At 30.6% G+C, this 13,559-nt stretch overlaps 1 protein-coding gene across 1 annotated transcript; it reads right to left on the bottom strand.

Moving 5' to 3' along the window:
• Positions 1 to 496: 496 nt before the first annotated feature.
• LOC114423219 (glycosyltransferase family 92 protein RCOM_0530710-like) lies at positions 497 to 2,570 on the bottom strand. The gene has a single exon (XM_028389891.1). The coding sequence runs from the start codon at positions 2,324 to 2,326 to the stop codon at positions 614 to 616; it is 1,713 nt and encodes a 570-aa protein (XP_028245692.1). The 5' UTR covers positions 2,327 to 2,570; the 3' UTR covers positions 497 to 613.
• Positions 2,571 to 13,559: the final 10,989 nt, after the last annotated feature.

The raw sequence follows: 13,559 nt of genomic DNA, 5'->3' as shown, positions 1-13,559 counted from the left end.
TAAAAAAAAGAGTTACGGAGAAGCAGCCCCAAAAACACTGAAACAAAATAAATATCCATGTGTGTGCTTTACACGAATTTCGTAGATACAAGCACTCTGATCACCGAGTGCGTATCATATAATACAGAATTTATCATGCTATATACGAAATTAATCATCCTATAAATGATATATTTACATTCTTTTTTCTTTTTCTGACGTCATTCATTACAATTTTTATATTCTTTCTCTTTTCTTTGGACCTCCTTACACTACTGGTTATCCACTTATCGTGGTCTTATATTATATTCCAAGTGTCATGATCACTTGAACGAAACTCCTGTAATAATAAATAATATTTAATTATTCGTTTAATCTCTGAATCTGTACAGCCTTTAAGTTTCAGTTCCTATAAGTAGAGACATTGCTGATTTTAGTCTCCATCTATATTTTTTTTAATTTGTTTTAATCTCTGTCAGCCAAAATGATAAAAATGAAATTAGATTAAAAAAAAATATGCAGGGTCTAAACAAACCTAAAAGTGTATATTTGAGACTAGAATGAATAATTTGTAAGGACAGAACCAAAAACTTATAGAGAATTAGAGATTGAATGAAATAACTAAACTGAGTATTTATTTTGATGACCTTTCCCAGGGCAACAACCCTGTTTCTTGATCAGCAAAATTAGAAAGAAGAAAGTCCTTGAGACGAGTGTCCCAAACCTCACAAAATCTCAACCTCCAATCACTTGGTTCAATTGCTTCTGTTCCCAGCCCAGGAGCTCTGTCCTTTGATCCTATGTTTGCATCCTCCTTCCAATCCACCACATACGTAGCAACCCTTCTGAAAAACTTGGCCTTAAAAATTTCCCAAACCTGGTACTTATAGTGGTTTATAACCGCAACCGATTGAGGCATGTTAAGTGATCCAAACCCCTCTTTTAATTCAAAATGGTGCACCACATTCAAAAGACTAGCATGAAGCAAATCAGGCCGTACAATCGACTTGTGCCTCTCCGGCGTCCGAAGCCGACACGTATACCCTACGCTCACTCCATTTCTAGGGTGAGTCCTTAACTCCGAGGGACCGAAATTAAGACACCCTGTCCTTATTTCCGCAATCGAATTCGATAAATTCCCCACAGTTGATATTAGAGCATTCTGTTTCATTTCTCTCAAGTAGAAAAACTCGTCCACGTCAAAGAACCCAACCCACTTACATTCCTCTTTTGCCCTCAAACTACAATGCGAAAACCCTGCTTCTTGGCTCTTAATCCAAGGCCAAACAACTCTATTAATATTGTAACCTTTTACCTCAAGCTCTCGAACCACGTCATCAATTTCATCGTCACTGTTGTTATCGTATATAAACCATTTCTCCACGCCGAGCCACGCGTGGTAAATAACCCACTCTTTCATCGCACGTGCCTGGTTCCACACCATGGTACACGCGCAAAGTTCTAACTTGTTCTTGTTCATGTTCATGTTCACTCTGTTTATTTGTTTTCTGTACCCGCCAATTTTAGCGACCGAGTCGAAAATAGCCTCGTGCCGCACGTGACTCACGCTGACGCTTATTATTCCGCGAGCCTCGTGTGGGCTGTTCTGAATACTCTGCGGCAGCGCGCACCGCACGACTTCCTGCGCCGCCGCAACGGCTTTTGTTGTTTGCCAATGCTTGCCGTTTTGAGGTCCGAAGTGACATCGGAGTAGGCCTGCGTCGGATATTTGGTGTGGTCGGAGGTTTAGTCCTTTGACGAAGACAACTGCGGTGTCACCGTCTAAGGCTACCTCGTACGCTAGCTTGTCGAAGCTATGCGGCACGGTCGGTTGAACCGGGAACCGGAAAGGCTGGCGATCGTCGTCTCCGCTGCGCCATCTCAAGTCGACGGCGGAGAATTTTTTGCCGGGGAGCGGACACCTTGCTATGGACCGGAACTCGTCGTAGCGGTCCGTGGAAAGAACCGGAAGGACGAGAACGTCGAAAACCGGGTTCGAGTTCGACGGAGTCGAACCCTTGACGAGGTTGTAATAAACGCAGTGGAAATGTTTAGGAGAAAAAACATGAGGGTTGGAGAGCGTGAGAAGCACGTGATCGGGGAAGAGGATGCGATCGAGCACGTGGAGGGAGGAAACTGGTAATTTGGTGGTGGGAAATGGAGTGGGTGTGGGGAAAGTACTCAAAGTAGAGGGTTGGAGGGAGGTGTGAGAGTAAAAAGAGTGGTGCGAGGAGGAAAAGAAGAAGAGGAAGAGGAAGAAAGAAAAACAGAGGAAAAGTGATTTTTGCGCCAGCGTGTGATTCTGATTCTGATTCCTCTTGCGGGTTTGGTCTGGTGATGAGTCCATAACTACGTGGGTGGTGAGTATGCGAGAGAGGGTAAAAAATAGGGAGAAACGGATATGGAGTCACCTGTTTGGAAGGGGATAGGGGAAAGGGAAAAGGGAAGGAAAAAAGAGTGAATTTGATGTGGGAAAGCATTGAGCCGTCAAGAGAGAACAGAGAAATAAAATAGAATGAATCAATGAATGAATGAATGTCTTCTCCTCCACTCTTGGCAATGGACAAAAAATAAACACAAGGATTGAACGTCTTCTCCACTACTCTTTCGCATAGGAGAACGACTAATATTGGGGCGGCGATTGACTATATAAGTGGAAAATTTGAAATAAATATTAGTGGACTTTTATGAGAACTAAATTAGAAAATAAATGTGATACACAAAAAATGATTTGAATGGCCTCCACGGATGTCTATGTGATATTTAAAAATAAATAAAATATTTAATTACACTTAGAGATTCCTCAGCTTCATCTAATACTTTCTCGTGATACAAAATACAATCATTCTTACAATAATTTATATAATATAATTTTTTGTTTTTGTTTATTCTGAGATATAATAAATGATGTGTAAGAGAAATAAAAAAAGGTTATTGTGCATACTTTTTTTAAGAGTATTTATTGTACATACTATCGTATCAATTTTTTTTTATACGTAAGAAACAAATACATCATTTATCAAAAATCAATCAAAATAGTTAAATTAATTTATTTTGACTAATATTAACATAAATTTAAATTTTATTTCAAAAGTATTTATATGATTATTATTTTTTTATTTTGGGTTAGAAACTATAGATGTTGGTCTAAATAATTTTTATATCAAAGTGATAATTAGATAAAGTGATATTACCATAATCCGTTTATAACTTAATAAATTAATGTATCTATTTTTAAGAGAAATGAGTGATATCTTATTAATAGACTTCATAGTAAGTTAAAAATATATTTTTTTAAAGCAAGTTGAAAATATAAAAATTAATAATTAATATATTTAAGAGTAATCATATGTTTAATTCTAAAACGAATGCTACATTTATTTCTTATATAAAACAACAGAAATAATATTGTACAGATAAAATTTCTCATTATAAATTTTGTTTAGTTGTTTATTGGAAACTAATTTATAATTTTTTTATATTAATTTTTTTTAATAAGTATGTTTTTATTTATGAGTCACTTTTTTAGTTCAATAAATAATAGGTATAATGTATAGAATATATTAATGTTTTAGATTTTAAGAATCTAACTTTATTTTGTTTGCATGTAAACAAAAAAAAAAAACTTTATTTTGTATGCAAAGTATTTTGAAAACATCATGTTTAGATTATTTAGGAGTTTAACTTTGTCTTATATGAAAAAGTATTTTGAAAACATAATTTTTACTCTTCCCATATATGTAGTCACTACAAATTAAAACCACAAATATATTAATGATTAAAGAAATAAAAACATTTAAAATTAATAAAAAAATTTAAGAAAAATACAAATATGTTTCATTAATGTTAGGGGTAATTTTGCAAAACTATATGAATTTAGAACAAATATAATACAATTAATTAAATTAAATTAAATTAAATTTTTAATCTTAGTAAATTAGTTAATTAATTTTTAAAAAATGACCACATAAAGTATAAATTTATATAGGATAAATATAATATTACTAACTAAATTAATTCTCCTTATTCTGTCGATAAAAAGTGTTTTGTAAGAAGAAAAAATAAATCACAAAATAATTGTTATTTTAGTTTTTTAATATAATATTAATTACCTTTTTCATCTGCTTCCCAATAATATTAATGATGAGTAAAAGAAAATATTATAAATAAATTAATGATCAAAATTTAATTTTGTAAAATTTATATATTTTTTTCATTTACATAATATTAACTTTTTTTATCCGTGTGAAAAAAATACGATGACACTTCTTATGGAATGGAGGAAGTTAATTTCTATGTTAACGTCAAATTACATTATATCCTTCATTAACTGCAACCAGTTATACTTATAAATTATATTTCTCTATTCTTATATTTTCATTGTTCTTATAAATTATATTTCTTTTTTTGAATTTTTATTTTTGGTGATGAATTTCAATACATGATTGATCAACTACCTGTGAAAATTATATTAAGAATTGAAGTTTGTCACTTGTTTCAATACAAATGTTAATCAGGACATAAAAAACCATAAGAAAAAATATTTTTATTGGAATACATAAAATTTTATTTTTTTGTAATTTTTGTTATGCTTTTTTATGATTTTTACTATAATATTTTCTTTTTTTTTTCTTTAACTAATGTCCTAAGACGCTGGTTAGCTAGATCCTTTTTATAGGAAAAATATTAATTTTATTTAGTTATTTATGTTGTATAATTAATTTATAAGTTTATTTATTTAATTCAGTCAAAAAAAAGTTTGTTTATTTAATATATAATTAATATGCTCATATAAAAATATTTATATAAGTTTATTTATTTATTTATAATTAATATTTTTAAGTTTATTTATTTAGTTTAATAATTTTAAATAAAAAGGGAAACATAAATTCTTTAATTTTTTAAAACCAATCAGATAGCAATTTAAGGTTTAATTAATAGGACAACTGTTGTTAATAAATTTGTATTATAAATTAATTAATTTTAATTAAATAATATATAAAATATTATTAAAGAAACATAATATGATAACATTATTTATCACACTAACAACAAAAAAGTAAGAATAAGAAAATACTTTATAGGTTTTTAGTATTTAAAATTTAATCAAAAGTCTATGTTAAAGTTTGAACAACACACAATAATATCTATTAACAATAATAAGTTTATATTTATAATAAAAAAATAGGTTGATTTTTTATTTTTTAAGAAAAGCAATAATATATGATATTAAGCATTTTTTTTCACTATGAATTGGTTTTAGATTGGTTCTTTGACTGGTTTTTGTCAAAAGCTGATGTTGTGGTTTATTTAGATTATTGATTCTCCATTATTTCGGTCACATTAGATAGTCTGGTCCAATTTTCAGAAGACTGGTATTCTTACATTAATAAAAAGACCAGTTAAAAATATAATGTATAATAACTAGAGAGATAATTATTGATTTTAGTTAATTCATTGGAATATACTTGATAAGTTTGTGGTGCTTGTAAGGTAATTAGCTCTGGTGTAACTAGCTGTGTTGTAGCCAATGCAATGGATACATACATGGAATTAGATTGCACATAGTTAATGGGAAGTTCTTGAAAGTCTTAATAAGCTCTAGTTGGATTTTGAATTGGTGGTGAAGAATATTACAGGAACTTCTTTTTATGGTACTGTCTTAAGAGAGAAGTTTGGTTCATAAAATCAGATCTTTGATCTCGAGATTGGCATTAAAACTTTTCCTCATCCACAAGGAAGTAACAAGAACGCTTGCTTTCTCGTAAATCATGAAGCTTAATCTGCATGAGCTAAAATTGGTAGTCTATTCGAGACTACGTACTCCTCCAATGAAGTAGTTAAATATATTTAACTATTGTTATTATTATTTAAATATATAAACGTGTAAATTACCTTTTCTAGTTTTTGATAAAATAGTTAAATAATATTATTATCTCCACTTATTAATTACATTTTCCTAAAAATTAATACACAATGATATTAAGTCTATTCTAATATGAATGAACGCGCGTGTTGAGGTAAATTTTTTCATTTTTATGACTTTCAGTATTGTAAGTGTCATTTTAACATAAAAAATGTCGTCATATTAAGTTTGTTTTAGAATATTTTTATTGATCATAAGTTTCCTCCACTCCCGCACAAGGGATTCGTATTCAAATTGGGTAGACTGAATTACTATGAACGATAATTTTTTTTCTTTAAATATTTAACGGAACTATATATATACGTCTCAAAATCGACACCATTTATTAAGCTTGAACAACCATGTATCACACGCTCAGTGTTATGCCATTTCAGATTTATAGTATAATAAAACATTAATTTTATTATTAAAATTTCATTCTAAAATAAATAATCAATGTGATTATTTTGTGCTACTTGTGTTAATTTTAAACAACTATAATAAGAGTAATTTATTAATTTTTCTACGAATTATTAATTGTTTATTATTTCTCTCAATCCTTGTAAAATTCATTTTTTGTGGACAATAGTTGCACTGAAATTAGAATATATGAACTCAAACAAATTACTCAAAGTTATACAAATGTAATTCTAATAAATTATTACATTATTCAATAACTTTTAATTGAATACCATTTTTTTAAATTCTGTCATTGGATTGAAAGTTTGTTTCACATTATCATATATACCAAATTTTATATTAATACAAAATTATTTACTACACCATTCATATACATTAAAATTGACATAATATAAATTTTTAAAATATACTAAAATTAAATATGAATCATTTAATTACCTTTATATTGTTATTTAATTTTAATAAAATTTGACACAATCAATCTTAATATTATATAAATATAATTCAAAAAAATTAATAAAAATCACATTTCATATTAATTTATTGATGATGGAATAGTTGTATAAATTACACATGTAATTTGATCTTTTGTGATAAAAAAAAAACTCTGTATATTAATGTATTAATTATTAATTTCTAGAGTTTATGTAAGAAACGCAATCGAAAGCGTCATAACAATTTTTCCTCATTGGTTTTGTTCCTTCTGTCGAAGAATAAAGAAAACCTTGAGCATTGCTCAGGAGAATGTAGTACATGTGTGTATGCCAATGTATGGCTTATTCTCAACGTTACACCAAATTTTAACATATTATTAATGGCTACCATTTTAAAAAATAAAAAACAGTATGCGTGTATGCATCAAAGTAAGGTCAACTTGGTTAATCAAATACCTCAAAAGGGTAGCTTTACTTATTCAATCAATTATATATTAGTGGCGCTGTGGATAACATAGTATTATCTATTGTATATAAAAAAAATATTAAAAAATAACACGAAATATTTGATATTGTTCTTGTTCATACCGTTTATAATGACAATATAATATTCTTCAGGTTTTGCTTCATCCTATGGAGTTTTCTTTGCTAGTTATATATGCAAGTCCATATGATGAGAACCACTGAACTGATTAATTGTTCTTTTCCTTCTGTCCAGGAAGCGATCGATTGAGTTATGACAGATCCTCGGAAATGGATAGCCTACAAAAATTTTCTTTTCCTTGTTATGAAGCAACGTCAACTTCTTGTTCCTCTTAGAAATTAAAATGTAAAATCTAGAGCAATCCACTTATTTTTTTAATTTGTTTTCTTCTATTATTATATTTGCTGATATTTTATATTTGGTGTTATTTCTCCTCCTCGGATGAGGAGTTGTTTTCCACCTCGAGCGAATGTAATGCTAGCTTGATTATTAGCGAGGTATTACAATTATGACATTGGAGCTAATAACGGATAAAATTTATAAATATAAGCAGCCCAGATTTCATTTTTGCATAAAACAACATATAATTAATTCATGTGAGTCTTTGAATCAATGTTTTGTTACAGAGCAATTTGAAGTGGTTAACTTGGTTAGTGCGAGTAGTTAACTCTGTTAGGTTAATGATTAATACGATATTACTGTTAATTGGTTAACTCTATATTAGTAAAAATGGTTGATGAGTAAAAGATTTAATATATTGTATCCGATGTGACACAACTTGTATAAATACATATGTTGGTGACAAATTTTTATTCTACAAAATGTCCTTAAACTTGTTATATTCATAACTTTTGTTAGGAAACTTAAACTTGTTATATTCATAACTTTTGCTAGGAAACTTCAATTTGAGTAAAATTAAAGGATAACCTTGTATTTTAACATGCAAAGAATTCATTTTTAACCTTTAAACTTCTAGAAAAACAACATATTATTTAGTTCTAGTCATGGCAGTAGATACGAAATTTTAAACATCACAACAACATGTAATGAAGCCTAGCTTCCAAAGACAACAAAGTTAGGGTTTAAGAAGTGAAAAGACTCCCCTACCTTAAATGAAGCTTCCATGAAATGGTCAAGGAACAAAAGCTCAGATCTTGAAGTCTCAAGCTTCAAGGGATGAAAAACAACATTTTGGAACAAAACATAAGGGTTTTGCATGAAAAATGATGAAGAAATGAGTAGAAAAGAAGATATTTAAAGCTTCTTACCCAAGTTTTGAGATCGAGAAGAGTCTCAAGACACTACTATGGATCTTAGAAGAAGATGAAAATGGTGGTCTCTTCCTCCTTGAAGATCTGATGCAAGATGGAGAAGAATGAAGGTCCAAGTTTTGATTTTTTGGAGAGAAAATGATGAGAAATGATAAGGTAAAGCCTAATGCTATTGACAAGGTCAATGTGACAAGCATGAATGACCATTTGATGGCCATGTTAAACGTAGGGGTGAGCAGAAAATCCGTAACCATCTGAAACCAATGCACCCGAGGTGTTTAAAAGTTAAATCGTTAGGTAAATATTTGTAACTGGATGTAAACGATTTTGAAAGAAGTCTAATTCAGATAAGGACGGGTGGGTTCAAGTGGCAAAAAAAAATTCTGACGGTGACCAAACCCAACCGATTAAGAAAACTGGATTAATTTTGAAATGTAGAGCATGTGATAATATCAAGTAGTCTGTTGCACTCTGAACAAGAGCAGGTCCTAGACTTGACAAACCTTCCTTCCTTCCTTCACAGTTCACGCCACATAAAGACCAAAACCATATTTTTATTACATTATCTTTCTTTCTTTCATCACTTTTTCTTTCTACCATCTCCCAATCACCATAAGACAACCAGTCATGAAACACCACTAATCCACCACTGTAACCCAACCAAGAACTCCCTGCACTCCATACAATCTAAACACCATGACCAAACTAACAAAAAACTAAATCTCACACTAAGCACCATAGAAACCAACACCCCAAGATCAAGAGGCGGTAATTTATCTGTAAGTTTGCAAGCCTTCAAACGCTTTCTGCCACTATCAAAAACACCTATGTCAAGACCTCCAACAATGTAACCTAGATGATGTTTAGATCAACCTCTTCGGCACCATACACAGAATAAACTAGACCTACCCCAAACCGCCCAGCTCAACTGCCACCCGACAAGCAAGGATTTGACTAAATCGAAGACATTTCACGGTCGGATACGGTCCAAAAATATCAATGTTCAATTTTGGTTAGATTGAGCGTTTTAGGCCCGAATCCGATCAATGCTCAGCCCTTGTTGGACGTGCCAAAAGGTGCTATAAATGGGTGTTTTGGCTTTTGAAGTTTTAGCCAGAAATGGATAAAGTAGGCATAGGAAAAAATGGTATATTTTTTGTCAAAACTGGTAAATCCTATCTTAAACGTCTAGATTAATGCACTAACTTCCTAGATTAGTGTGTAACTTCTCTTGGGATATGTGTACTCAAAGTGAACCTTGCACAAAGTTCACTCATATAGAGACAAATTACACTGCAACGCAACTCAATGTACAGTGTAATTCTTGCATAGATGGAAATCTAATTGAGACAATTTCTATTTCTCTGCCAAACATATACATATATACACATAGCAGCAAATTCTATGATTTAAAACATATAATTATTGAAATTAAATTCATACATACACAAATGACACAATACAGAGTTTTCTCTATCAGTCTGAGTTGTATTTTTTAAGGTGTTACAATTCTAACTTATTTTAATTATTTTACATTATATAATTAGACAATTCAATTAGTCACGAACTAATTAAACTAAAATTCTATTTTTAAACTAGTTGTATAGTCATTTATGAAAATGCCCTCCACTTTAAACTCTTATGATTCCATTACCCTTTTTCTAAGTCTATGAAATATAGATCACCATTAATTAACCTTAATTATCTCCACTTAATTTCTAACTTTACTTACATTAACTACTAATCTTCTTCTTTCAAGCTTCTAATTTCTATTTCTAGACCAAAATCAAATTATTAATATCTAGGCCATTAATGATTTGACCATTATTTGACTACAAAATTTTCTCGAAATTATCCTTATTCTTTCTAGAGTTAAACTTAAAAACTTAAGAGCTTAACCATGCTTAGGTATCTTATGGTAACATCTCATTTTCTACCATTTCAATAGTCTAGAAACACTACCTAATCATACAACAAAGCAATAACATTGTCTACCACACACATGCATGGAAAATTGAGATTTTACACAACATACTTTTCAAGGCCACTACCTAAAGTTGAAATTTCAAGATGTTACACCTACTCACAACCAACAACTACACTTAGATACCTTGAGGTTTGAGATCTCGAGGATCTAAATTTCACCATCAACAACAATTCATCCCATATACAGTTAAAGGGGTAACTAAGGATGATACCACACTAGGCAAGACCCCTGGCCGGGTCACATTAGTGAGGCGAAGTTCTGGCGTGAAACTCACTCTCCAAAGTATACCATTTTATTTCCAACAAAAAATCTTCCCAAAGGTCATAGCTAACCCTTCCAACATATAGTGATGCTTACAAGACAAGATTATCATCCATTATCATCAACATCAACGCATTCACCTCATCAAATAATATTCATATCATTATCAATAAAATCAACCCTACATAACTCAAGACATTCATCAATAATTTATTAAGATCTCAAACATCACACTTTTCATCAATGTCACATTACATATAGCATCATCTCATTTCTTTATCAAAACATTGTAGTTTATTCAATTATGCATTCAACAATAATCTTTTTCAATACAAAATAAGGGTATTTCATACTACAACAATTAAGACATATACATGTATCATCACTTCAATCATTTGTAATTATAAATCCTCATGTACATATAGTTACTCAAACATAACATATTGTAATCATCTTATATTAGTTCATAAAACAAAGTTCATTACGTGATAATAATGATAAGTCAACAACATTCATTACATTAGAGATCATACGATACAAAGGAATGTGATAAATTCATTTAGAAACCATATTATTCAAGTTAAAACAGGTTTTGGCGCTTAAGCGTCTTTATTTATTGCTTAAGCGTGAATTCCAGAGTCCAATTCCTTCTTCTCTAGTTTTGGCACTTAAGCCCAAGTGAAATTACGCTTAAGCTTTGTCACGCTTAAACCTAGATCCACCTACGCTTGAGTCCATTCACGCTTAAGTCTTGATCCACCTATGCTTAAGCCTGAAATTCAACAACCATATTTCTTTGCAGACTATTTCGCTTAAGCGAGAATAACTTTTGGCTTAAGCATAACAGGGTTGCAGAACATCAAATTTATTGAGTAAGATCTCCAATGGCTTCTAAATCAAAACACATTCAAATTATATTCAATGCATATCAAATAATTTTCATTACATTCCTAATAAAAACATTTTGAACGTCCAATACTCAAACAAAGCATTCAATCAAATTTAAGTTTCTCTTACCTCTACAAACCAAGGATCTAACTTTGAGAAGGAAAAAGTGAAAAAGAAAAGGGCTTTGAATCCAAGATGAGGGCTTTTCTCCACCATAACAACAACACACACCAAGTAACAACACACAAACCCCAAAAACAAGTAGAATCAACATTAAAACTTAAAAATAAGTACTTTTATGAGCTCCCAAAGGTAATCTATGAAGGATGATGAAAATGAAAATGGAAGGGGGAGGAGAAGGATCCCTTACCACTGAAACCAGCTCACAAACAAAGAATACAACAACCATTAAGGACCCTTGAACAAGGAAGGACAAGGTCTCTAGCTCTCCAAATGAAGGTTTTGCTTGAAGAAGAAGAAGAGAGCAAAATGGGAGTGTCTAGAGTTCAATTCAGGTTTACAAGGTTTGTGAGGGGATTATGTCACTTCTCTTCATACCCCATATTTCACTAAACTCACTCATCCCTTTTCTGTGACCCAAGACTTGTTCACTTATGTCCAAACACTCTAAAATTCATTAAAACACACATACAATATACATAAACATAGACAAAAACATAAGAAATTATCATCTCATAATTAATGAATTAATTATAGGAACTTAAATTAAATTTAATTACTCTTGCAATCTAATTAAAACACTAAATCAAGCATTATATAAATCACAATGTTATACAAATCTTTGGTTCATGAACAATGGGTTCATCTCCCAAACCTTCTCTTGTGCTTTCATGGTGATGCTCTTACCCCTTTTCATTTGAGGATGATGGCGATTGTGATATGTTGCCTTCGCAACCTCGACTCAACAAAGCGATGTGTCCACATCATCACAGTGTAACAAAGCTAAGTGGATGAACTTAGTTGATTGAATTATTATTTTAGTTGAATTATTTTCAATTTTCTGGACTACAAACTTCATACATAATTGTTTATTGAAAATCTGGTGTTGATCTTTTTTTGGGATTTTTGTGATTGAAATGCATTATTCATTGCTGAAATGGATACTGAATACAATTTAGGTCTAGAATAAAGTTTAAAATGTGAAGATGTAGAAAGAAAGGGAGCTTGAAGAGGACGGGAAAGATGGGGTCATAGCAACCGCTTAGAGTTTCTTTGTCTTAATCCTCCGGTTCACCAGGGAAAAAAGTCTCTAACTAATCCTAAGTCCAACCGGGAGGTAAGTAAAACCTGACCAAGAATTATGTCTACCAAGGATTGAACTCGAGTAATACCTGAACGATTCAACCGTAACTTCAACACAATAATTACTTGTATTCATTCACATGATTTCACGTTGGGGTTTGAAATTTGGGTGGATTTAAAAATTGACATGGAGAGAGAAATAAGCTCTTTTAAAAATAAGTAAATATAAATTATTGTAATTCCATTAAATGAGTTAATTAAAACAAAATAAAATGATGGGTTTTTGGTCTTAATAGTTTGGTGTAGGTTGCTAATGCATTCATACTGGAAAAAAAGTGAGTGTAATAGCAAACCCATGTGTGTGTGTTAAAAATGATATTCGAATCAAAATATTTTGACAAAATTATATTATTAATTTAATAAATTTATTTTAAAGTTTTGATTATCATCATCTAATTTTTAGAAAAATAATTAATAGTAATTTATTGTTGCATTTAATGTGTAGTATTATTTTTCAACAAAAGCATATTTTTTTGGAAATATCTTTGACTAATTTATTATAAAGGTGCAGTAATAGAAACAATTATTAATATTTTATAAATTATTCATTTATGCCCAAAATAGTTTAATTTCTTAATAAAATTTAATATCTTAATAGATGTTTTTA

Source organism: Glycine soja, chromosome 8 (genome assembly GCF_004193775.1).
Source record: "Glycine soja cultivar W05 chromosome 8, ASM419377v2, whole genome shotgun sequence".
NCBI lineage: Eukaryota > Viridiplantae > Streptophyta > Magnoliopsida > Fabales > Fabaceae > Glycine > Glycine soja.
This window is presented reverse-complemented; position numbering and strand designations above follow the sequence as displayed.